This window comes from Macroventuria anomochaeta (assembly GCF_010093625.1).
Source record: "Macroventuria anomochaeta strain CBS 525.71 unplaced genomic scaffold BU25scaffold_31, whole genome shotgun sequence".
Taxonomy (NCBI): domain Eukaryota; kingdom Fungi; phylum Ascomycota; class Dothideomycetes; order Pleosporales; family Didymellaceae; genus Macroventuria; species Macroventuria anomochaeta.
Genome location: NW_022985392.1, coordinates 339,073 through 363,737, shown reverse-complemented (window position 1 = coordinate 363,737; position 24,665 = coordinate 339,073). Strand labels below are relative to the sequence as shown.

General features: G+C 52.7%; 13 protein-coding genes across 13 annotated transcripts; 6 read left to right on the top strand and 7 right to left on the bottom strand.

The window, feature by feature from the left end:
* Positions 1–1,583: 1,583 nt before the first annotated feature.
* Positions 1,584–1,902, bottom strand: BU25DRAFT_461271 (uncharacterized protein; the record flags this gene model as incomplete). Its single annotated transcript, XM_033710428.1, has 2 exons — positions 1,584–1,716; positions 1,778–1,902. The coding sequence occupies 2 exons, from the start codon at positions 1,900–1,902 to the stop codon at positions 1,584–1,586; spliced, it is 258 nt and encodes an 85-aa protein (XP_033558614.1).
* A 2,340-nt stretch (positions 1,903–4,242) lies between these two features.
* On the bottom strand, positions 4,243–4,766 carry BU25DRAFT_424191 (uncharacterized protein; the record flags this gene model as incomplete). Its single annotated transcript, XM_033708267.1, has 2 exons — positions 4,243–4,411; positions 4,450–4,766. 2 exons carry the CDS (start codon positions 4,764–4,766, stop codon positions 4,243–4,245), a joined length of 486 nt encoding a protein of 161 aa, XP_033558613.1.
* A 506-nt stretch (positions 4,767–5,272) lies between these two features.
* On the bottom strand, positions 5,273–5,452 carry BU25DRAFT_348165 (uncharacterized protein; the record flags this gene model as incomplete). The annotated part of the gene is made up of 1 exon (XM_033703187.1): positions 5,273–5,452. A coding segment is annotated over one exon (180 nt), but the record flags the coding sequence as incomplete, so codon positions are not given.
* A 1,439-nt stretch (positions 5,453–6,891) lies between these two features.
* BU25DRAFT_161011 (uncharacterized protein) lies at positions 6,892–7,515 on the bottom strand. The gene is made up of 3 exons (XM_033700717.1): positions 7,463–7,515; positions 7,122–7,414; positions 6,892–7,014 (listed from the first exon to the last, which is right to left on the bottom strand). The coding sequence occupies exons 2-3, from the start codon at positions 7,321–7,323 to the stop codon at positions 6,971–6,973; spliced, it is 246 nt and encodes an 81-aa protein (XP_033558611.1). The 5' UTR covers positions 7,324–7,414; positions 7,463–7,515; the 3' UTR covers positions 6,892–6,970.
* A 174-nt stretch (positions 7,516–7,689) lies between these two features.
* On the bottom strand, positions 7,690–10,064 carry BU25DRAFT_461270 (uncharacterized protein; the record flags this gene model as incomplete). The annotated part of the gene is made up of 3 exons (XM_033710427.1): positions 7,690–7,736; positions 7,784–9,980; positions 10,032–10,064. The coding sequence occupies 3 exons, from the start codon at positions 10,062–10,064 to the stop codon at positions 7,690–7,692; spliced, it is 2,277 nt and encodes a 758-aa protein (XP_033558610.1).
* Positions 10,065–10,563: 499 nt separating this feature from the next.
* On the bottom strand, positions 10,564–11,049 carry BU25DRAFT_348183 (uncharacterized protein; the record flags this gene model as incomplete). The annotated part of the gene is made up of 1 exon (XM_033703188.1): positions 10,564–11,049. A coding segment is annotated over one exon (486 nt), but the record flags the coding sequence as incomplete, so codon positions are not given.
* Positions 11,050–11,610: 561 nt separating this feature from the next.
* On the top strand, positions 11,611–12,970 carry BU25DRAFT_413650 (uncharacterized protein). The gene has a single exon (XM_033707083.1). The coding sequence runs from the start codon at positions 11,773–11,775 to the stop codon at positions 12,892–12,894; it is 1,122 nt and encodes a 373-aa protein (XP_033558608.1). The 5' UTR covers positions 11,611–11,772; the 3' UTR covers positions 12,895–12,970.
* A 171-nt stretch (positions 12,971–13,141) lies between these two features.
* BU25DRAFT_413649 (uncharacterized protein) lies at positions 13,142–15,169 on the top strand. Its single transcript, XM_033707082.1, has one exon. The coding sequence runs from the start codon at positions 13,157–13,159 to the stop codon at positions 15,092–15,094; it is 1,938 nt and encodes a 645-aa protein (XP_033558607.1). The 5' UTR covers positions 13,142–13,156; the 3' UTR covers positions 15,095–15,169.
* A 373-nt stretch (positions 15,170–15,542) lies between these two features.
* BU25DRAFT_461268 (uncharacterized protein) lies at positions 15,543–17,738 on the top strand (the record flags this gene model as incomplete). The annotated part of the gene is made up of 1 exon (XM_033710426.1): positions 15,543–17,738. One exon carries the CDS (start codon positions 15,543–15,545, stop codon positions 17,736–17,738), a length of 2,196 nt encoding a protein of 731 aa, XP_033558606.1.
* Positions 17,739–17,916: 178 nt separating this feature from the next.
* BU25DRAFT_348385 (acyl-CoA N-acyltransferase) lies at positions 17,917–18,453 on the bottom strand (the record flags this gene model as incomplete). Its single annotated transcript, XM_033703198.1, has 1 exon — positions 17,917–18,453. One exon carries the CDS (start codon positions 18,451–18,453, stop codon positions 17,917–17,919), a length of 537 nt encoding a protein of 178 aa, XP_033558605.1.
* A 905-nt stretch (positions 18,454–19,358) lies between these two features.
* Positions 19,359–19,701, top strand: BU25DRAFT_348382 (uncharacterized protein; the record flags this gene model as incomplete). The annotated part of the gene is made up of 2 exons (XM_033703197.1): positions 19,359–19,505; positions 19,636–19,701. 2 exons carry the CDS (start codon positions 19,359–19,361, stop codon positions 19,699–19,701), a joined length of 213 nt encoding a protein of 70 aa, XP_033558604.1.
* Positions 19,702–19,809: 108 nt separating this feature from the next.
* Positions 19,810–22,354, top strand: BU25DRAFT_160978 (uncharacterized protein). Its single transcript, XM_033700716.1, has 2 exons — positions 19,810–21,164; positions 21,217–22,354. The coding sequence occupies exons 1-2, from the start codon at positions 20,001–20,003 to the stop codon at positions 22,303–22,305; spliced, it is 2,253 nt and encodes a 750-aa protein (XP_033558603.1). The 5' UTR covers positions 19,810–20,000; the 3' UTR covers positions 22,306–22,354.
* Positions 22,355–23,175: 821 nt separating this feature from the next.
* On the top strand, positions 23,176–23,801 carry BU25DRAFT_303166 (uncharacterized protein; the record flags this gene model as incomplete). The annotated part of the gene is made up of 3 exons (XM_033702023.1): positions 23,176–23,255; positions 23,336–23,635; positions 23,729–23,801. Coding segments are annotated over 3 exons (453 nt in total), but the record flags the coding sequence as incomplete, so codon positions are not given.
* Positions 23,802–24,665: the final 864 nt, after the last annotated feature.

Genomic DNA, 24,665 nt, shown 5'->3' with positions numbered 1-24,665 from the left:
TCTGTCGAGCGTCTGGCGTCCTCCGCCCCCCCCCCCCCGAATCGACCGCCCACAACCTCACAAGCCTTTTTGCTTCACAATGGAGCATCTTGAGAGCCATAAGAAGTACCGAGAAAGCTTTTATAGCCTAAACCGAGCTTGCCACCGTCTCTGAAGCCATCGAGGGGCTGGTGCGGACCTCCAAGCAGCTGCCACCAACGTAGAGCCTCTCTAACAGCCTCGAAAGTGACGCCAGGCTTCCAAAGATAACGCAGTAAGTATCTCCACGCACCTGAGCATCATCAAGGCCATGCGCAGATCGGCTGTTATGACGAGCACAGCAGCATCGAGCCAGCAGCGGCAACCCCATCTCGATGCCCCAAGACTCCATACATCCTCACACCACTTTCCTGTCTCATTGTCTCCTTATCATACGGGAAGGTAACATGGCGATGACGGTCCACTCTACCGAAAAGGTCGCTGCCATGAACGGTCTTCCTTGAGGCACGGCGCGCGTTTAGATGAGCAATCTGCGCCGGCGGCTGGGGAGGCCCGGAGCTGGCGCATCCCGAGTAGGCATATGTTTGGAATGACCGTTCCCCTGACACGTCGGTTATTAGGCGGCATTGACCGGGATCATGGTGCTGGAGGCGCTGGTGAAGATGCTAGGGGCGAGATTTGCTGTTCTTGAGATGGCTCCCGTGAGCTGCGAAAAGCTCTCGATAAAGTCAGCCAGATCCAACGGGGAGCTAAGTCTCGAAAAGTTCATATTATATGTCGTCAGCACGGAACGCGCGGATGGGTCTGCGCACTCCATGCATGCGCTCACATCTAGCTTTGATCGAGTCTTTGCTCAATGAATAACCTTAGCATGAACTCGACTAACACATTGCCTCGAAAGCAACATCGAGGACTGAAACGGTCGTTGTCGGCCACGTCTGACTGCATCAAGGACATGGTCGTCGTTGCCGTTCGCTCAAGCATGTCGTGGTCGGGGCCAAGAGTTTTTCTTCATAACCTCAGAAATCTATATGCACTTGACTCGCGTCTGAGCCTCCCTAATGACTGAGGAATTTCTTGCGCATAACACCACGATATCCGCGCTTCAGCCATCTTCTGTTTCGTCAGTATCGCTTCCATTTACATGCTCATTTCAGCAATCCCCTTACGCTCTCGAATTTTTCCTGTCATATCTTGCCTTTCTTTGCTCAGTCTGAGCAAATGTTCCCTGTCCTTCTCATATTTGCTCTTCTCTTGCAAATCCTTACTGATTGCAGTCAGTTTCCATAGCAGCTTTCCCAGTCCGAATCATTCAAAGTCAACCACCTTCCCAGCCTTCGTGTTCCAATGCCCGACCCACTTGCACCTTTCTATTGTCATCTCAAATCCCCTGAAAGCATCTGGCACATCGTATGTTGACAATCCTTCATCCTCCTTCACTATTTCACCTGCTCCTTGAGGTGAAGGCTGTCCTCCCTCTTCGTGTTCTTGTCTCCGTGAATGACCTGGAGTTCCTCGTCGTCCGAAACGAACAACAGGCCGTCTCTCGTTGGCTGGAAGCACCAGTTCTCGGGGCGCTCCTGTGCCACGATGGTTGCTTCGATTTATAATCGGACGCGCTCGCGGTAGCGGTCCCGCTCAGCGGCGGCGAAGGCAGCAGCGACCGTAGCCATGGCGTTGCGGCGGATTTTATTGGAGGTGGAGGTGCAAGCGGTGTTAACGCCCCAGTTCTTGTTGCTGTTGTTGTTGTTGTTGTTGTTGCTGTTGTTATTGCTGAATGCGGGCGAGGAAGCGGTACACTACTGGGAGGAATGTCCGGCGGGCGACAGCGTGGAAGAGAAGGTCCCTGAGCAAGGCCCAGCAGACGAGCACCAGGATGATGCCCACTGGCGAGGTGGTGGCGTTGTCGAAGGCGGAGGGCATGCTGTAGTCTCCAAACAAGAATGTGAGGAGAGGAAAAGCGAGAGATGACAACGCGGAGAGCTCCAGAGTGAGCTTGGAAAGAAGAGAGATTCGATGGTAAGGTGATTTGATGGAGACAATATGTTGTGAAGTGGCAGTAAAGGTCACGAGAACATGTTTGGAGAAGTCAAGATTGCACAAGGAAAAGATTTTACTGCTACATCAGTCTGTCGCCTTGACCTCGAGTTGAATGTCCAGCCGTTACACTGGTAAATGTCAGAGACGCCAGACAAGCGAGGAGCTTGGAATACATACTTTAAGCAGGAGCTACGAGCTTGAGCAAGGTTCTGCGGGCATCCCAGATGCTGGCGCTGCTGCGTGCGTTTGCAGAGCGATGTGAAACTGGGCAGATGCATCTCACCTCGCCAGCTGGCCTCTCACCAGAGGAGGGGGGGCAGGGGCGCAAGGCGAGCCATCAGAAGGAATAGCTGCTGCCCCGCCGCATCGTGAGCGTGAGCTACGAGCCAAGCGACCATCCTGTGCGCGTTTTGTTCATGATATCAACTTTCGCGGGGAACGCAGTAAGTACAGTGATGAAGATGGAGATGCAGAACACTCACAAGTGCTGCACGTGAAGTGCAATGAAGTTGAACGTGCCCCCTAGCTCTCGTGATGACAACTTTCGAGGGGCTAGGCGGCAGCGTAGAGGTAAAGGAAGAGGTTCCCCTCATCGAGGATTCGCTGATCAAAATTCGGGCGAATCCGGAAGGACATGGAAGAATGTAATACGTATTTTGACGTTATTAGATGTGGAGTGTGTGAGAAAGAGTATGTGAGGCAGACAGTGGGCTTTTGTACCTCAGGGAAGGTGCGCTACGGTGACCGGGGGCTTGACCGCCGAAGGAGCTATGGTGCAGGGGTTCGACATTGGTGGTCAGGTGCTCTGAGCACGAGTAGGGCAAGTGCTAGGTATAGGCAAGATCACATTCCGTTTGAAATCCGGTCTGCAAGTCGACCTCAGTCACATAATGTGTCGGCTATAGACTCCCTGAAGATGTTATTTGTCATTCAACTGCATATCTCCACGAAAGGTCATGGCCTTGAAGATGATAAAGCGGATCCATACGTGCTCTCAACATTCAGAGCAGGTTATGTTGATACGGACATGATCTTTGGGTCGGTTCATGGCGCACGTCTCAGCAGGCGTCTACAGCTCCTCGCCCATGAACTGGTCGAGCCAGACAAGAATCGGACGGAGAACATCCGTCTTCTGTACGCACTGTCCGCAGGCCTTCTCAACCTGGCGCAATGCCGGGATGGTGTTCTACACAGTCGAGGAGTTGGCGACTGATCTTTGCGTGGCGGGGCATTGATCTGTCAATATGTGAATGATGACAAACGATAGTCGGCGTCTGAGACTGATTTGCATTGAGTTGCGATTTCGTAATTTGGATTCCCTCGGGGAACTCTAACAGAATATATTCGTGCATCTTGAAAACTTCCGCGCATGTACATTACAGACAAGGTCTGCGCCCTAAAGTACCTGGGTACCTCCAGACCCCCTTAAAGGCTCTAATACTGCATCTCAAATCATCTTGTACGTCGACATAGAGCCACAAAAACTGGCGATTTGAGCTAGAGACATGCGCTGACGACCTCTAGTGATCGTGTTACCGGCTTGGCTTACTCTCCCCGCTTCTCTCATTTTAGATACATAAATAGCTCCCCTCCTTCGTAGCTATTCAATCAACTCAGTTCCTCATGTCTCTCACACGTTATATGCAACAAATCGTCTGCCTTAGCCCAAAGCAGGCATGACCAGACTATGAATGCCTTCATCATGTGTCAGCCAGATTAATAATGCATGATTACTGCGGGGTAGGGAGCTTCAATGTTCGTTTGCAGTGTCGCGGACTTGGACAACTTACGGTTGTTGTTCATCGCGCTTGCCTGCCATGGCCGAGCAGCGACCCAAGCAAACCGCGATTTCGACCAGGCTCCTCTATAACGTCCCCCCCTACGTTGCGAGAAACCCTGTGGGCCGAGAACGGCCAATTAGGTTGCAAGGATGGAAGACTTTTGTATAGACCTTGCGATTTTATTGGCGATTCTCGGCCCACAGGGTTTCTCGCAACGTAGGGGGGGACGTTAGCTATGTAATGTAACGCTTTTGCGTAGGGTACAGACGAGAGGATCATCGAAGGAAGCGAAGCTGGATGTTCGAGTTTCGAATGGTAGATAAAGCAAGGAGTGGATGTTGACAAAGTGAACTTTAAACGTGCGGCGCCTTTGTCCCTCAATGGCAACAAAGAACAAACACGAGTGCTCAACGATGCGTTTATGACTTTTGAATCTGTCAGTTCAGATCGGCATCGGCTTTGTGAGTGCGAACGCACATGTTGCAATACTCTTTGCTCTTGCTACACACCAGCCGTATTGGTAGGTCGAGCTTGGAAGGCTACCGCCACAGGTGTCTTGACGAACGGCTCTAACTAAAGACCCAGTGACTATATCGAATAGTGCTGGCATCCTACACTGTCATGTAACACTGCTCGCCGTCAAACTCACGATGCACGCCACTGTGACGTGCGTCGTGGGACCAACGGCGAGCGGTGTGGCATGTCAATGTAGGCTGCCAGCCCAGTCAAAATTTCAGGGAGCTGCCCTGAATTGCCTGGTGAAGCCAAGACGAAGGGCTGGAAGAAGGACGGTGACGTCGAGGCTGCCATCAGGGCCTTCTGCGAGCTTGTCAGCGGTGTGGTAATACATCTTTGAGTACTGGCATTCTTACCGGTGTCTGCTCCTGATACTGTGAATGATGCTGGTACGCTCGTGTGTGGGGTACTGTATGGTGGTGGTGAGGGTAGTTGCGATGCTCTAGACATGGAGGGGGAGTTGCAATCTGGACGTGCAAGAACAACCGCGCTAGCTCTACGTCACTGGACAAGCTCGATGCATTACGGCAATAACTCACTCAGACTATCATTGATCGAAAATCTAAGAATTCTCCGTAGTTGGCTAAGTGCCAAACGACTTGATATATGTCTTTTATAGAAGACAGCAAGGTGACGAAAGAGAAGCTTTTGATTCGTGCTTACTTTGGGAGGTACTCGCGCACCAATGTATCCAGGTGCCGACCTTGACAGTCTCCTAGGGAGTTGTTCAGCTAAGATGAAATGCATTATTGTACAATCCGTAACACCCAAGACTTCTCCACGACCTGATCGCCAATCGTTCCTCATTTCTTGTCTTTCTCTGCGGCCACCCTTGCCCTCCTCTCCTTCACCACCACATGCTTCAGCCTGACCATCACCTCCGTCAGCCTCTTTCTCCCAAATTTATCCATCATCTGTCCACTGCCAACACCTTCCTCAGGCGGTGGGTCAGCGGGTCAAAACATGCGGCCCAGGAGCTGCACGCGAGTTTGCTCTCGGGTCTGGCCGAGTCCAACGGCTGCGTAATGCACCTGAGAAGGGTATCCGACAAACGAGTTCAGTATCTCTCGGTACATGTTAGAGGCGAACTCGTGCTTGCTGGTGTCCGCGCTGCCGGTGCCAACGTAGCGGGCTTGGAATATCACCGCGTGAAAAAGCCATGGAACAAAGACAGGAGCTACTCGTCTTCCATAGCCTCAGACTCACATACGACGTTAAACCAATCAATCAATACAGGAGCCGGAAAGGCAGATATGCGAAGTGGAGGAAGCTATGGAGGCTGCTCATCGAAATTACCTCAGGGAATAAAGCGACATCCTAAGGCCGGCTACTACGTGGATATTAGGAATGAGAAACAGTCACGAATTTTCAAATTGGGTCATGGACGCTTATCGAGCACACTGTGGATGACGCTGGGTAGTATTTTAGCTTCAAAATAGGTGTAGAGTGTCGGCAATAGGATAGCGTGCTCGACCATGTACATAGCACTCCGAACTAGAGCTACAATTATATTATTCCATGAATGTGTTGGAATGTTTTGTGAACATTGTGCATTGAAGACATATATGGAAAAAAGAGGAGACCGAACTGGGATACAAATCCCAAACCCGAACCTGAAAAAACACAAAGTTTTCTCTGCCCAAACAGATGCCGTGCAAACCATCCGCGCGCAACGGAACTTCTCCAAAGACAAATTGCAGCGTGACTTTCACTGTCCGCCACGGAGACTCTGAGCTTCCCACAGTGGAGGTGAACTGATGTTGCGGTGTATATAATCTCTAGAATCCAAGAGTTAGAAAGGTCGGCCTTTTTTGTATCGATGCGGGGCCGCGACAGAACTTATCATCGTTCTTAGGTATTAGAGCGAGATCACAGCCGGGTGCTCACCAGAGCACCGGTTCCCTCCGACAAGTTTCCATAACGAAGAGATATGTAGGAATGGGTACTAATACCTACTCACTCTTCACGGAAGTGTCACAAATGATGCCTGGAACTGTAGGCACAGCACATAGAAGCAATCACGTTTGGAAAAGTTGTTCAAGCACGGCGACACAACGGCACATGAAATTGAGTGGTTAAGATCAAAGTTTCAAGAAAATACATCGTTGAGACTGTTAAACTACGGCACTATCAATGCTAAAATCGAAGACGGGACACTCTCAAGGCTCCGAGATATGGTCGTCGAGTACCGAGAACACATGAAAAGGCATTTCAACATCGGGTATGAACGCGCTGTGCTACGCCTATTGTTCTTTGAGGCGGCACCATGGGCAAGATGTGTGCCGCGGTTCATGATTTTCGCCTTGAAATCGAGGCCGCATGCGTCAAGAGCAATGGGGTGTTACTAGCGCTGTCAACTTTGGGTGCTGCTGATGTTGCTAAACCAGGAGCTCGTGGACGTGGCATGATTGTGCGTACGATCAGACGATGGATCTCGAAGTGACTGCTACCACCTGGGCACTGTCAGCCGATGTTCAAGCATGTTGGAAGTTGGGAAGACACTTACAGCAGTGACGCAGTGAGCCCGTCGTATTGATGCTGTTAACATACAACAAGATGAGAGATTCTATGCTAGTGGCCACCAAGTGGCAATACCGCAGCTATTCCTGGGTGCTGCCCACAAGTTGCCGGGACGTGCGGACGAGCGCAAGCTGTCAACCTTTCGCTTGAAGTTTCTGCATCTGAAGCAGTTTAAGGCCTGAGAGCTGTCAGTGAAGTCTCAACAGGAGGACGTGACGCACAAACCTAGCCTTGCCCCAGGCCGAAGCACAGGAGCCATGGGGCCCAGGAGTGACGTGGACGTACATCGTTCGGGCAAGCCTCTGTGTCCCGAAGGACGGAGCCAGTGCTTGCGAAGCTGAGGAACGCTGGCCCTCGAGAGAAATTGCGTCGAAACTTGGGGGACACCCCTCGAGCTGAGCGTCACAAAGGCGACGCGAATGCATGCGGAGCTGAGGGCAGCAGGACGCATCGAACGTCGGCGTGAGCAGCACCACGCACACCACATTATATGGTGTGATGGTACGTGGTGCTACTTGCGCAACTTGGTCAAGGCTTCAGCGCCCTGCTGCATCGCGCAAGGGCGCCGCGCAGCCCCACTGTGAAACGTTCAGCGAGGTCGTGGTGACATCAACATAGGGACATACCATGCATGGGCAGTCCTTGTGTAAACCGCGCCATGGAAGGGTATCGAAGTAGAATACCCAGTCCATGGCTACCGAACGTCAAACGCGCTTGTCGAAACGCATGGGACAGTTTTGGAAACTACAAACTTTCGAGGGGAGGGCGAGGATGTGAGGATCGGTACGTGATTGTGGAGTGGTCAATCGTTCTGAGGTATCGAGATGTGTAAGGCTGGACGTCTTCAGAGTATTCAACAATGTAGAAGAACCTCAGAAGCGTACCAAAACAGCCCGAGTCCTACATCATCAGCAGAGCTCTCGTGACACTCGCCCAAATCAACGCACTGACGATGGCAGCCATCAAGAATGCTACCCAGTTCATCGCCTTGTCGAACCACCGCAGCCATTTCCTCGTCCAATACAAGTTCTCATCCTCCCTCATATGCCAACATCCACTCACTAACTCAAGAACGTATTGACATAGCAGATAAACACCCGCAAAGACCCCAAACAGCGCCATACCCTTCACAAACTCCTCCCCAAAGCTCGGAATCGGCATCGCACTCACCACATTCATCTCCTCCCTCGACAGTAACCCCTTAGTATCCACGCTCCAATCAAACACAAAATGCAACGCATCTGGCGTTGGCTCATTCGGATCGAGTGCGATGTTGTACACGGGGTTGATTTGGAATCCGATCGCTTCACCGTTGACCCAGGATATGGTGAGGTTGCTGGATCCGTCCTCAGAGGGGATTGTTCGCGAAGAGGTGGTGAAGAGGTCGGATGGGAGTGCGGAGTAGGTTTTTGTTGTGGCTATCCCGTATAGGGAGGCGGCGAGGAAGGCGAGGGGAATCAAAGTCAGGATGATCATTGTGATGATTCGCCAGATGCTCGGCCAGTTGAGAATCCAGGAGGAATACGATGTGGACTCAGTCTTCTTTTTCTCTATGGTTTGACTCGGCGCTGGGATAGGTGGTAAAGGGTCCGGTGGTTGTTGCGTCGTAGTTGCAGTTGTCTCTTCATAACTTTCTCTCGATGCCTCGACAAGACTTTCTTCTGGCTCTTGTGCGATGATACCGGACACTCCGCTCGGAACGCTTGTCACAGCTCTCTCTGGAATTGTGGGAAGAGAACTACATTGCCTCCCAGGGACAGTCTCCATAGGGGGGTCGCAATACGAACCGTCCGAATTCGACACATGAAGATTATTCATGACGATAGCTCCAGGGCTATCGGTGTGCGGTGAGTCTTCTGGCATCTCCTTTGTCGAGGGAGATATTGTTATGGTGTCTTGTGCGACTGGCTCTTTGATGGTCTCACTGCTATTGAAGGCATTTTGCGATTCCCGGGCGGAAGAGTACGAGCTTCTGGGTGAGGCGGCCGGGATATCTTCTGAAGCGGGATCTGCTGCGTTTGAGGCACCGGTATCTTGCAATTTCTGAGAAGCCTGTATGTAGAATGAAGATATTCCAGCCTCAGATTGATCTTCATTTGCCCACAAGGAACTTGACCGATCGGTCACGATGCTCAATCGCGTGTGTTTCGCGCCAATATCATCCAAACGTGCTCCGAGAGTGGCATTTTCGAGCCGCTCCTCGATATGTGAAGGATCTTGCTTCTTTGCAAGTGCGTATGGTAGCTTTCTGATCGAATCGACGGACTTTCTGGTTCCATCACAGATCCTGTTGACCTGCTCAAGTGCTGTGTTCAACGCGGTTCTGCTCGCTTCCGAATTTTCGAGTATAGAGGCCGATGTGACGACATTGCTGGGCTCTTGCGTATCCGTTGTTGCTGCGCGAACTTGCGCAGACCTGCTGCTCTCACCCTGCTCGCCAACGTAAGGCGCCCTAGTCTGCACGACTGGACATCTTCCAGACATCAACGCCAGCCTAGCAGTGTGCAGGGCAGAAACAGGCATGACGGCCACATTGTCATCTGTTTCTGGCTGTTGGGTCAGGGGTTGCGGCCTCGTTGAGCTTGAGCCCGAGCTTAATCTTGCTGACCACAGTCCAGTATCATCGGCAGTCGCGGTCTTGACAACATCAGCAATGGCTGCCATCCTCCTCTTCGGCGGCGTCTTATCATTGGGATCGTACTTGAACCCCTTGATCATCGAGTCGGCGACAGACCCATCCGGCATCTTTGTTTCTGTGCTGGGTGACGATGAACCTGATGACGGCACATGAATCGCCGGCGACGACTTAGCACTTTTTTCAGCTGCAGAAGACGGTATGAAGACTGGCGGTGAGCTAGCAGGCATCGACAGCATGATGTTGCTACTAGCTGCCAACGACGAACTGGATCCAGAGGTGGCGGTAGCAGTGACACGAACGGGGATGCGCCTGCCGGCTGGGATCCTCGCACCCTGAACTGGCGATGTGGGTAGCGACGGTAGTGAGGAAGGGGCAGACCCAGTGTCGGTGGGTTGCAGCGCCTCGGTGGGAACCCTGCTGCGACTGGGGGTCAGTACTCGATGGACAAGGGAAGTTCCAGCAGAAGCCTTAGTGTCGAGGTCGGGTTTCAGGGCCCTGGCCTTGCCCTACAAATCGTCAGCAACGTTGGAGGTAGTTACGAAGCTCAGTGTGCCTACCTTTTCGGCCGCATTATATCTTGATGACGACATGTTGCTGTGAAACGACGCTAAACTCATAAAATGTTGTCGGGTATAGTCGCTCGGATGCTGAACACGTAGAGAACAAATGTTATGTAAGCAGATACTTCTCAGATGAATAGAGTCGTGAGCGGAAAACGAGGGATGGGTTTGAGATAAGGAGAGGGACGGAGAAGGTAGGGCTTTTGAAAATGCGCAGTCGGTGCTGAGCTTCTACTGAGGTGTCGTTATCAACAGTGGGTTCGATATCAAAGTACCAGGATATGTCAGTCAAGATGGCGTATGCAGGGACATTGTGGTTCGGTTAGGGGTCGCGGTGCCGCACCAAATTCGAGCGAGACATTATCAGGAGCCAAAACTAGCGGCCACAAGAAAGAAGGAGCAGCCCTTGATATGATAGTGGTGAAAGACTTACAGCGAAAAGACCGACTGCACTGGATGAAGTACGCCCTGCATGGAAACATTTGCGCTGCGGGAATTCGGCGCCATAAGAACCTACCAGCTTACTACACTATCCACTTTCGCTACCCTCCTTCTCCTTCCTTACCTCTTCGAAAAATATCCTTATCAACAGCATACTCTGCTCCGTCGGACTCGACTCCTCTTCATCCCCGCATAACCACTCCATGTAAATCGGCGGAAGGCCTAAGCGCACCCCTCCGATGCGAACACTGGAGTCAATCGTAAGGGCGTACCGTTCATCGATCCACCGGAAGCGAAAGTGACTTTGACCAAGCGCATCTATGACCCATTGGATCGAAAGCACGCAATGGGGGAAGGCGTGCGGTGGAGGGCGGAGGAAGGTGTGTACCAGCTGCTCGGTTGAGGGAGGAGTGGGTAAGAAACTTTGAAATGGTACACCGAATGAGCTGAAGCCAACGTCCCTAGTAGGCGCATTATTGGTGAATACGGGACCTTTCGTGGCGGCTTCGATCTCGCCCTCGTCGTCATTGTGGGTGGGTCCGCCAAACTCAAGACCGACACTCACCTTTGCAGACTACTTATTCGAGTACTCGTTACCTTCAGGTCCGGCATTCCGTAGGCACGCATGTGATTGTGGATTGGCTGGAATGGAGATGTCTGGATCGACAGGTGCTAGAGGTGAGAGGTTATGTACCAGCCGTAGGTGGCACGGCGAGGCGAGCGTGACGGCTGCTCGCCACCGTGACTATCTGAAATGATTAGTTGCGTGAGGGGGTTGTATGTTGTGATGTTGTAGAGATGCGCGCGAGGATATGGTACGCTCAGAATATGCGTTGAGTAAGTCTCAGTCGCAAAAGCAGCGGAGAATTATAGCAAGAATACCTCTGCTCGCCTTGTGCGTGCGAAGCACCTGTACAAGCTGTGCAACGATGCAATATCCCTGGCATCGATTGGCATGGAGAGTTTCGAGGCGAACAGTGTAATGTGTACACATACCTAACGTTCACGCTGTATGAGGCTGAATCGGTTGAGTCGGTTGAGTCGGTTGATCTGCAGTAGGGATGCGTTGTCTAGCGTCAGAATTGCTCACCGCATTGAAGATCCTCGTTCACCTGTTGAACAGTGCTATTGTCCGTCCATTCCCCTCATCGAAGATGCCACACGCCTTTACACTTCACGCAGCATTGCTGCCTTTGTTGAATCACTTCGCATGTCCATATAACCATTTATTTCATTCTCTCTCTTTTATTTCTTGATTCCTTCCAACCTGTTTCGCTTGTCAAACATCTTTTCAGCAATGAAACATCTTGCCATACCGTTCGTTTCATTGTTTCTGGCGCTGGCCGCCGTCCCATTCACAGCCGCAGAACGAGCCTGCAACAATGCCCCTGAGCTGTGTGACACCTCGTACGATCAGGTTACACATCTCGGAGCGCATGACTCGCCGTTCTTGCGCGATTCTTCGACAGGATTCTCCTCGTTCGGCAACCAGTTCTTCAACAGCACCGTACAGCTCGATGCTGGCGTTCGGCTGCTAACCGCGCAAATCCACGTCGCCTCCAACAAAGACACAAATGCTCGAGAAATACACCTATGCCACACATCATGTGGGCTGTTCGACGTAGGAACCTTCCAGGAATGGCTGTGGGAAGTTCACTTGTGGATGGCCGCGAACCCCAACGAGGTGGTGACGCTGGTCTTGGTGAACATGGATGGCATCGGTGCAGTCGAGCTTGAAGGCGAGTATGCACGAGCAGATGTTGCGCATTTCGGATACGTGCCGCCAGACATCAGCCACGCTCCTGCACCATCCAGCGAGTTCAAGAAGACGTGGCCGACCCTCGGAGAGATGATCGACAAGGGCGAACGGCTCGTCACTTTCGTCCAACCGCTGAACCCTGACAAGATGAACGCGCCGTATCTCCTTAACGAATTTGACTTTGTCTGGGAGAACGCATACGATGTGCGCAATGCCTCGCAGTTTGCCTGCAAGCCTGACCGACCTTCCAACACAACCACGATCGAACAAGAGCGCGACTCCGGCAAACTGTTCCTGATGAATCACATGCTGTACTGGCAGCAGGCCATGGGCATCGAAGTTCCGGACATCCGCAACATCAACGACACGAACTCCTGGGACAGCACAGGTGGGCTTGGTGAGCACATGACGGCGTGTGGACAGCAGGTCGCTCGACAGCCGACGTTTGTGCTTGTTGACTTCTTCAACGTTGGACCGGCGATCAAGGCGGTAGACATCTTTAACAACGTGGACCAACCTGTTGGCCGGAAGAACGTGACAGATGAGGTCATCGAAGGAGGCGCGGGCATGAACTACTACGTTAACGGTGGTGAGAAGATGGACAGTAATGCATGGGTTGCGCTGGTCGTGGCCGTGCTTGGGATCGTTCTTTGTACATAAATTGGTGGCGTCGCTGTGAATAGTGGAACAGTAAAGGTGTCAGCAGCACTGCGAATGTATTTATACCGAGAGAATGCAACTACATGTGAACTCAAAGCGATTGAGCTGGTCCTGTGACGTCGTCAAGAGGCGTTGAGGTTTGCGGAGTTCTCGGAGGTGCCAAGGCAGAAGTTTGCATTGTTTGCACCTGCAGGCGGGCTGCACCTGCCAAAAGGTGAGATGACAACAGCAGTACCTTGGCGCAAACCTCAACACCACAAACATGGCCCCGTCGAGAGCCTACATACCTTCGACGGCGCTAATACGCGCGCTTGGCCGGCCGCTACCACTACGATGTCCCTTTGCGCGCCCTCTACCCGCGCAATTCGTGCGCGGCAAAAAGTCCAAGGCCGCGAAAGCGCGAGAAGCCGAGAAAGCGCAATTGGGGCAACAAGCTCGAAGAGAGCGCTATGCCGAGAAGACTGCAGAGGCACGACAAGCTGACGTCGAGAAGGAAGCTGAAGAGCAGTATCAGGAGGAGACGAAGAAGAAGAAATTCGCCGCCGCAGCAGGACCAATAGGGAACATGATCACGGAGATGAATGACCCCAAAAAGATTGACAAGTTCTTCGAACCTCCAGATAACAATGTCTTCGAAGACGGAGAGGATCCCGGCATCGACTTCTACGAGGAGGACTTGTCAACGGGCAAGCGGCGCAAGGTGGATAGATTTGGCACAGTCGCGGACAGGAAGAGGGAAAGAGAGACGCGCCTGATGATCGAAGAGTCGTACAACAACCCCAACTACGACGATGCCGAGCTGAACAAGCGTCTGATGGATGGCCTCATGTCGAACCCAGCATTCGCAGATCTGACAGAAGAGCTGAAGGAAATCAAGGAGAGCATCTTGACAAAGGACGAGGAAAGAAAGATCGAGGAGGAAGCCGAGAAGGCCGCGCAGCCAGCTATCGACGACCTGCACGCGACCATGCGCATGGCGATACATGCAGCAGTCACCCAGCTTATCAACGACCCAGACGTCGGGGATGCGAAGCCAGACCTGCAGGCGGTGCTTGACAAGATGCCCGAGACGGAAGATGTACAGAGCCCTGAATTTCAAGCACTTCTCGACGCAGCCACCGAAAAGGTCAACAACAACCAGAAGCTTCAAGAGAAACTCCAGGCCGGCAGCGAGACCGAAACCGAGCAGGACAGGCAGCAGTGGGCCAACTTCGAAAAGGACGTCGACGACCTCCTCGCACCTGAAGAAGACCCTCTCGACGAAAAGGACATGGATCATGAGGAGATTCATGAACTTATGCGCGAAATGCGCGACATCCTGAGGAGCCTCAACGTCAGCGGCAACCTCGAGTCCGAGCTGGACAAGATGTTGTCCGAGCCCATGCCCAACACCACCGACGAAGCCGAGGACGAGAACGGCGTGAACTTCAACGAAGACACCGACCCGGCCGACCTTGCGGCCGCGCTCACAAAACTCGCAGCCGCGAAATCGGAAACCGCTCCGGAGCCCGAAACCCCAGAAGACGAGGAAGAGCATATCCCGCCCGAGCTAAAAGCTAAGGTCGACAAGATCATGGAAGACCCGCGGCTAATGGAGAAGCTGGTGTACATCCAGAAGCTGATAGCGGAGCACGCGCCCAAGCGCGACCCAAATGATCTGACGCAAATCGATCACGAGCTGGCCCCTGACCCGTACGAAATGGAAGACTCCCGTACCGCGACCCTCGCCCAGCGCATGGCCTCTGCACGCGCCGATCCTGAGCACTCGGCTGCTATGCGCCGCCTGCGTGTCAGGCTCCAACCGCCCTTCAACATATCCCCTGCTTTGAAGTCGTTCAACCAAGCAATCGAGTTCGCGTATATCGGTGCCAACGACGACGTGCGTCGCGTGCTCTGGCGGAGCTACCAAAGAGCACGTATCCTACCGACGTTCCTCCAAAACATGAATGATGACGCTTGGGACATACTGTACTACAGTCAAGCCGTCACCTGGAGTGGCAATCAGAACAGGACGGATCATCTCAAGATGTTGCTGAGAGACCTTGCGAAGGTGGGCAAGAATGGACCGCCTACGCATCCGAGCACTCTGGGCCAGCATGCGGAGGCGGCGCGATTGGAGGCTGCGCAGAAAGAGACGGCAAGTCTCGAGGCGTCAAGGGGGGAAGTGAGCATGGATGATTTGGAGTGGAAGAAACGATAACGAGTGTACAATATGATATGATACCCCTCTTAACTGGCATAGTGGCCTGAAACGATCTGTGCATGTTGCGCGTGTGTTGGGGCTGTCTCGTCTGTCAGCCATTGTAAGTGTCTGTCAGAAATGGCAGTGCTCCTCCCTCAACCCTTGGGTCGTTTAGACTGACGTACGCAAGTCCAATTTTCTTCGGGTCCGAACAAATTTACTCCCTTCAGGGTTCAGGTCGCCTCGAAGATGAGGAGTCGTAGCCACAGCAGAGCGCGCAGTGACAGGTACTTGACTGCCTCCCCGCCTGCGGGTCGCACGCGCGACCTTCGTCTTTCCGCTGTTCTTCGATGTTCGGCGCACGATACCCTCTTTGCAGATTTCATCTTTCTTGCGCTCACTATTAAGCCCTTGACTTCCTCTAGGCATTACTGTTCCCCCGTTGGCATTCACGATTCAGATCACAATGGTTTCAAAGCACACAGCAAAGGAAGGCAGCCCTGAAGGCCTCCAGGCTCCCTCATCGGAAGATTCAGTTCACGAAGACTCAGGTGCAATCTCGGACGCTGATGTGGCGATCGAGGCCTTAGGTAGTTCCTTTAGGACCGCCACCAAAGCTCAAAAACGCGGTGGAGTCGATGAGGAGGAGCCTACGACGCTGGGCAACGGTAGCAGGAGCACACTCGGTTACTTTGCTCACACAGTGTCGACGACACCTTCCAGCCCTGCGAGTGCAACGTCAACGAAGTTGCGATTAGCGGGATCGCAAAGAGTCACCCGAGAGGAGCAGGATAGAGCAAGAGCTGAGTACCTCCAGGCTCAAGGATTCCCGGTTGGGAGCTCGACAGATGCTAGCTCTAGACACGGTGGTAATCCTAGTGTGTCGACGAAGGTCCAGCGATTAAGACAAAGGTTGGCTTCGATGCCTGGCCCTCATGATGCCTTGAGTGCCTCCACGACCCCAAATTTCACACCAGAATTGGAGCAGTCGATTTCCAACCCCGGCGAGGCTCATGATGATGTGACTTCCTCCAGGAGTAGGCGGTCTCTCCAGAAATTCAGGATTCGCATGCCCAGCTTGCGTGGGCACGAGCACGGCGCGACCGCCTCCACGCCTACCCAGGATGCCACAGAGTCGAATGTTACATTTAAAGCACTCCGCTCTGACGAGGCTGGCAATTGGTTCACTGTTCGCGGCTCGAAGACTTTACCGCACCGATTCGAGCCTCCCGAGAGCCTCCAGGACGCGTCGTCATCGCCGAGGTCGTCTAAAGACGGAAGACCGTTGCTGACGGATTATGAGTACTCAAAGAGGTTCTCGAGATCAGCATCACTGCGGCTCAGAAATCTACGACTACCTCCAGCCTATACCTTGCCCATTGAGCCAACGTCAGAAATCGTGCCATCTGCGTCAGTGCCCAAACAAGATGCTGACGATCGAGAGGCTGGCCATTCCGGCCCTGGTAGCGTACCTGAAGGCCTCCTAGGATCTGTATCGCAGCTAATGACTGCGTCACTGATTCCCAACATTGATGAGGATGATGATGTACCTGCGTCTTTGGCGTGGAGTACTCGAAGATCCTCACATGACCTCACGATCGATACCACAATAAGCGACGGTCTGCCCTCCACCCCGGAGGCCCTCACCGCAGCTTCACAACGGAACAGTAGATTCAGCGAGGTGCTCGAAGACGTTGATCCAGGGACCAGGCCGGATGTACCGCCTAGAAGTCCAGACAGACCGTCAGCAAGGAACAGTGCTCTGCTATCGAATCGAGGCAGTGTTGTGTTTCCAGTACCTGAGCCAGCTGAGTCACTTCAGCTCGAGAACCCTGCGGAGCTGGTTTTAGAGAAGAAGCAGCGATCTTGGTGGATCGACTTCCTCCTCGTCGTCATATGGGTGATATCCACCGCACTGACGATGTTCGGTATGTCGAATACCTCCTTGCTTCACCAACCCCTAGCATGTACACTTGGAAATGTACAAACCTGCACACCGCCGTCATTCAGCTTCGTACACAACTTGCGGTTGAACACTACGCTCCCAGAAGTCCTCTGGCCCTTCATATCCACTCTACGCCTACAAGACGTCGAAGGTCTCGACCTCGCGGATCACGGTCTCGTTGTCAAGGAGATTTACAGTGACACCCAAACTATAGACGTCCATGGTGGCCTCGTTGTGCGAAGCGCGTTTTCGGATAGGGGTATCAATCTTCTGTCAGATATCATTTACAGCGGTGTTGTTGATGGCGGCGACATTGTCAGTGGACGGAAGTTATTGCAGAAGATGTTGAAGAAGGCGAAGGCTGGACATGGGGTTGAGGAGGCGGTCGGGATTGTGAGTGCTCAGGGTGCGAGGGAGAATGCATCGCGAGATGGGTCACGGTCGATAGGTGACATCTTCCTTGCGTTGTGGTTAGCATGCCTGCTGGCAGTGGAGATCACATTGCTGGTACACTTCGCGATGTTGCCAGTGTTGTGGATGGCCGCAGTGTGGCTGTCTCGATGTTGCTGGTCGAAGAAAGAGAGAAATGGGTTGGAGAAGGGAAGGAGTTGGAAGCAGGAAGTGCTGATGGCCTCCGGGCTAGCGCTTCGGTGGATTCTGGCAGGAGCGCTGGGTTCGGCAGGTGCAAGTGGGATACTGCTAGCGTTCTGGACCTGAATATGTTGTAGACTTCACGGTGTACGGTTACTCAACAATGATGCAATAGAAGCGTGTTGTAGGCATCAGAGTACCCAATGTCGTAGTGATCGCTATGCTACATACCATTGAAGAACTCCAGCCTGTCCGTGGGTATCTTGTACTAACGCCGAAAATGCACTGTGATGACTACAAAGCTTTACAGCTCCTTGCTCATGATGATGTAGTCAGCCTCGATGACCTTTCTCCTCGTCACCCTGTCTCCAGGGCTGAGCTCATCCTTTACAAAGCCCTCCCTCTCATACACTCGCCTCGCCCCCTTGTTGACCGTGAACATCGTCAGCATCATCTTGCTGATTTTGACCAAGCGAGCTTGGCTTTCTGCCCACTGTATCATTCGTCCGCCAAGACCTTGGTTGCGAAGTCGGTCATCGAGGTGAATCTCGTAGATGTATTGAACTGGCCTCATCATCTTCAGTTCTTCTTCTTCAGGTTCAAACTTGAAGGAAATGAAGCCGAGAATTGCACCAGCGTGGTTTGCGCTTGAATCCTGCTCGCTGACCCTGTCCATACCTACGTAACCTTTTGCCTGCCGAATCAGAAGGTACATCATTTCTTTGTCTGACATCTCCTCCATCTTGTAATCGGGGTCCCAGCCCCGGCTTGACGACTTGTAGTCTTGCTGGGAGGTCTTCGCGATGAGATCGAAGCACGCGGCAAGCTCGCTGTTGTTCATCTTGGTCGACCTTCTGAACTCGAAGTGGAGAGCAGAGTAGATTCGAAGTCCAACGAATGGCTGGAATGTGTACGAGTATAGCTCTTCGGGGGCATTGTGTAATTCGACGAACGCAGTTCGATGCTCGAGAGGACTATCAGCGGTTATGCTTGGAGTGAGAAGTATGTATTCTGAGGACAAAGAGGAGCTTTCTTGAGGAGTTCGAGGAGTTTGGAGCGATTCGATGCGTAGAGAATCGTTATCAGCGTCGTTGGACGGAGGAGAGGGAGGCTTTGGAGGCTCTTGTGGATCAGGCAGCTTCTGAGGGGACATTTGCTGATTATTGGCCAGAGTAGAGGCAGCAGAGTCGAGCTTGGAGAGCTTTCGAGGATCTTCAGGCTCTGCATGGTCTGCTTCGGCGGGGCTTCGCCTCCTCTTGGGCAGTGGCTTGTGAATTCTGCCGCGAGTAGTCATCTGCTCTCCCTCCTCCGAACCAGGATAACCGAAAAACATAGCGTCCTCCGATTGCACCGATATAGGTTGTGTGAGGTTTGACCATAAGCAGCTGTGGAGCTGAACGCGTCGAAATTTGGGGAGACGCGCCGGTGGGGCAACGAAGGCAAGGCTGTTCCTGCAGCCTAAGATATTCACAGCCTAGCTCAGTATTTACGTCAGCCTGCATCTCGAGACAGAGCCTCAATCGTGAAGCGCATCTCAATTCATCTCAAATCGCACTCCCTTACGTTGTCTCACTGTCATTAACTGGATTTTCTTTGCTCCAGGCGTTGACGAGGGGATGTTGCGCAGATATGCAACGATAGCCATAAAGCCGCCTTCCCGGCTGCGAGCGCGAGGAAAGAGCCCTCTGGGACTCGACCACGTGAGCTTTGTCTAATCACTGGCAGCAACCCTGACCTAACGATAACATGCAGTTCATACAGCGGCAAAAAGTGATATCGCTGTGGCGAGACATTGTCCGCAGCACCAACAACATACCAGACACCGCCACCAGGGCCGACATGAGACAGTTTGCCAGAGTCGAATTCGAACAGCACCGTCACGTCACTGACTTGGTATGTACTCACAGTGCATGCGCATGCAAAACGACATATACTGACAATGCTGCACAGGACCATATACGTTATCTGCTCTCCGTATGATTTGCTCATTAACAGTTGCCACGCATCCAGCTGACTTGTGTAGACCGGCAAAACTCAGTTCCAAACTATGAAAGGCACGCTAATCAATTCTGGAGTTTTGACTGAATGAAATATACGTATCTGCTCTTCTTCTCTTCCATCTCGGGCTGCTCTTGCCTCATATTCCTCATTGGCCGAGAGCCGAGGGGCTCTCGTTAGCGCGCTTCCCGTCTCCCCACCCATGCACTTGCCAACATGTCAAGGTCCTCAACACTATACACTCCCTCATCCCGTCTACTTGCGCATTGTCCGCGTCTTGCTTGGTTGTGATAGCTTCATTTGTATATCTCACACCTCTGAAGCACTCCCGGGCACGACACGAATAGGCTGACGAATACACTTCCAGCATTGTAGTCTGCAACTAGCATCATGGCTTTTACGAGATCTGTGTGCATCGTCGGCGCAGGACCTTCCGGCCTGGTAGCAGCGAAGACCTTTTTGCAGTATGGCAGCTATGCTGTCACCGTGTACGAGGCCGCAGATGGCGTTGGAGGCATGTGGAGAGCGCAGCCTGGCGAGTATGGCGCTAAGTGCAGTCCGGAGATGAAGACGAACCTGAGTCGCTACACGGTTGCGTTTCCAGATCTTTCGTGGTCATCCGTAGACCTCTCAGATCCTGTCACCGGAGCGCCTTCCCCAGTGACTCCGCCAATGTTTCCGAAGGCATGGCAAGTTGGGCGGTATCTCGAGAAGTACACCGAGAAATTCGGTCTGAAGTCCGCAATCTTTTTCAACCGGAAAGTCATCAACGCGGACATTTTTGACGATATGAAGACCTGGCAGGTCTCGACCTACGATTCCGTGACGCATCAGTCGGATACACAGACGTTCGACTACCTTGTGATCGCGAGCGGATTCTTTGACGTACCAGGCCGCACCTTCAATCCCTCGCCTGGCGCCAATCTACACAATTTCCAACACTCTTCCGTCTTTCGTGACCTTTCTTCACTCGCCCAGAAGCCTGGCAAGATTGTTGTCATTGGCGGAGGTATCAGCGGGTCGGAAGCTGCTGCCCAAGCTGCCTTCCAGATCTCAAGCGCCAAGAATTCGCCAGGCAAGAGCAAGCCTGTCCACGCGGAGAGCAAGATATATCACATTGTGAACCGCCCCTTCTACTGTCTCCCTCGCTATCTCCCTCAGAACCCCTACAAAGGTTCGACGCAAGACGCCAACCTGGCACCCACTTTCCTCCCTCTTGACCTTGTCCTCTACAACCTCTCGCGCCGTGGAGAAGGCGAGATATCTGCTTCTATTACAACAGTACCGCCTGAAAAAGCAAAGAAGGGACATGAATTCATGCGGTCGGTCATTGGGGGCGATCAACAGGAGTACGGAAACGCAGCACTCGTGTACACGCCAGATCAGATGCAGTATCCTGGATACTGTGGCATCACTGATACCTACCTCGAGTTTGTCAGGAGCGGGCTGATTGTCCCAGTACAAGGCTGGGTCGAGAAGGTCACGCAGGAGGTCGAGGGCGACTGGTTCGACATTGTGCTGCAACATAACGAGCCATGGTCCAAGAAGTCTGGTGTACGTTCACGGCCATCAAAACTTTGAAGACACTCTTACTGACACATTCCAGACGAAGAGCTTATTCTCTAATGTTACCGGCATCATTGAGGCCACCGGCTACAAGGTCGGCCTCGACTACCTGCACGACACACCGAAAGGCTTCCTTTACCCAGACGCATCCTGTCCTCGTATACCTTTCCTCCTCACTCGCGGATCTGTACTCTCGGACAACCCAACGCTCGGTTTTGTCGGATTCTACGAGGGACCTTACTGGGGAGTCATGGAAATGCAGGCACGCTTCATTGCTGACACGTGGTTCAAATCCACTCCAGACCCTACCAACCCTACGAGAGCTGGTCTGAACCAGCTCAACACGACTGAGCGTATGCGACATCAGATTCGGTTCGAGGGGTCCCTGCAAGTACCACAGTTCTGGATGGCAGACTACGTTGGGCTTGTTGAGGAGTTTGCGCGTGAAGCTGGTGTCAAGCGAGCGGACACAGCATTCGACGGCCAAAAGGGCCCTGCTTTCCCGTCCCGCTATCAGGGTGTCGGCACAGATGATGAGGCTGATGTCACTGTTCAAGAGGTTGCCAGCTTGTTGAAGGCTTCAGAGAAAGATGCCAAGTTCGTCGCAGCGGCAGTCTTTCGGGCCATGCAGGGTGTCTGGTCTCTACATCGCAACATTGCTACCCGGAATACTATCCCAGGCGGCGTACTCACAGGCACAGCACGATTTCACCCACGCACACCTACTGATCTCACATACGCTGCTGAATATCTGTACATCGAAGAGGGAACTTTCCAGATGGATAACGGCTTCTCCTTCCCTGCGACGCGTCGCTACGTTTACCGATACAACGAGACAACAGACAAGATTACAGCGTGGTTCGTTGATGAAGATGGAGAGTCAACTGGTGCCTTCTTCAACAAGTGGGAATTCTACCCTCCTGCAGATGAGCATCACGGGTGGAAAGCCAAGGGACATCATTGGTGCGATCCTGATACATACAAGAGTGGGTGCGAATTCAAGTTTTGTGGTGCAAGCTTGCAGACATTTGGCATTACGTATGAGGTTGCGGGACCCAAGAAGGACTACAGTCATGAGAGCTGGTATGAAAGGCCGAAGAGCGAGGACACCTCAATCGACTTGCCTTAGCCCGTTGTTGATCTTTGTGGTTACAGCGCTGTTCGCATTGCGTTATCGTTGAGGCCAGTGATGTTCAGCTGTGAAACCTTGGGTAATGCTGATCAACGTTAGATACTGGTCGGCAGCACAGATCCGTCTGCACGATCAAGAACTATTCTGCAGCTTGATATCGACTGCGGCACATGATAGCTACCTGTTAACAACGCTTGGAAACGTCCGTTGTAGTCGGTCCGGTTCCGTCCGCTTGACCTCTTGCTACTCTTCACGGTCGCACCTGTGCTACACTCAATAACCTCGTGGTTTGTCTCATTGCCTGGTTCTGGCTGCCGGGTGTCCAATCCCTCGATAACAAGCAAGTCTGCCCGAAATAAGCTTCCGCCGACCAGTGCGACGCCGTGTTGGGTCATGTCTTACCAGTTTTGTGCGGTGTTGCGACAAAGCCACATCTTTCTAGGCCACGACTTTCACTGTGCAGTGTTTGCTGTTGTAAATCTCAGAATTCGAGACAACGAAGAAGGGGCGATGGGTTGTAATCGGCGCAGATCTTTCGATTGTTCAATCACCATTATCAAAGAATGCAAGAGCTGGGCCGATAAATCCGCAAGCATACATCCTATTTAATACCGTGGCAACAGCCCTAGGTTTATCCCTCATTCATCAACTTCACATCATCTCGATACACACCAACCGTTGAGCATCCTTATTTAAAAGCACTCGGCCTTTAGCTCCGGGGTCAACTGCGACCCCCATTGTACTTGCATCCATCCCATCTCGTACATCTTCGGCCAAGCGTCCTGACACCTCTCATCCCTTCGGTCTTTTGCCACTACCACAATGAGGGTCGACTTCTTTGCCCTTCTCTTCATTGTGGAGTTCGCTTTGCCTGGCCCTGCAAAGCGAGACTGCGGCCAAGAGAAGCGCTACGATGCCGTAAACGAATGCGGCATGACATATGGCGGGTAAGTGATACATACTAACGCCTCGGTTTTAGCGTGCATGTTGCTTGATACCTAGATCGCCTTGGCTAATATGCGTGTAGCTGTTGGACTGAGTGTGCAGATGGCATTACAGATATGTCCACATTTACTGCTGCACCTTGCTCCTCCAGCATCGATACAGCCGTCAGCATTGATGCTGGCTACCCCACGCAGACAACTGACGCTGTAACCAGCGTTCCTTCGTCCACAGACGATGGCACTTCCGACTCGTTGATTACTCCACCACCTGCACTGGACTCGACGACGATTACGAGCTTGAGCAAGACAAGTCGTTGCTCTCCGCTGTGGCTTTGTGTCGACTATATGGCCGTCTGCGGCAACCTAACCCAGATGTATGGCGGGTAAGTCCTCATATTGAAGGCTGCTCTTTCGACCTGTTCTCTTTCCGGCATGGAGTTCAGTCGTGGATTGCGCTCTCGAATAACACTGCACAGATGCTACGATATCTGTACCTCCTCTCCACCAGTCACCTCTCCTCCCTGCAGCCTCTCGTCGCGCACCACAGGGACTGGCTACGCAACCACCACTCCGACTCCCGGGCCAGGAGCTGCTTACACTGAGAATCCTGCTTCTGACGGCGTCGCTCCTGCCTTAGACAACAGCAAAGCTCTTGTCATGGCAGAGATTCCAAACGTTGATACTTCTGCCCCTGCTCCCGAGCCTTCGGCTGCAGTAACTGAACCTGCTGCTCCTTATGCGGGAGAGTTTAAGATTGCTAATGTCCAGGCTGATGAGCCTGAGGCCTCAGCTTCTCCCGCAGCTTCAGACCTTATTAGGGCCCTTGCCCCCGGAGAGGACTTGCCATAGCCAAGATGGAGGCGTACAAGGGTAGGAGTTCGAATACGGCAAACAAGCCCTGTTGGGACCACGCGTGGTGCAAAGAAGTGCAGCTTGGCATACCACAACCATACTCGGCGGAGTTCTCAGCAGAGCCTTCGGCAGAACCTCCAGGGGATGTTCTAGCAGATAGCCCAGCGGAAGCCCCTGTAGAAGCTCCAACAGAAACCCTAGTGGATGCTTCTACGGAAGCCCCTACAGAACCCCCAGCGGTATAAACTTTACTACAGACCGTCACAGTCTAGAATGTTCCTTGAGATCATGCTCAGCAGGCGAGGCTGTCACGGCGCAGTTGATGACGGCTATAATATGTTACTCAACAAGACATAGTCGCTGGTAACTCTCCTTTAGCGTCAGGTGTGGTTTGGGTGTTTTGATGATGTTCATACATGGGGTGAGGTTGGTGTTCCTTTGTTTCACGAGTCACGAGTCACGTTGCTGTCCAAGTCCTGAATCGTTCCTTTTCTTTGTCATGAAACTTGTCTTGAGTCTTTCGAGTAGATGAGTACAAGGCTTCCACGCTCGCACATATGA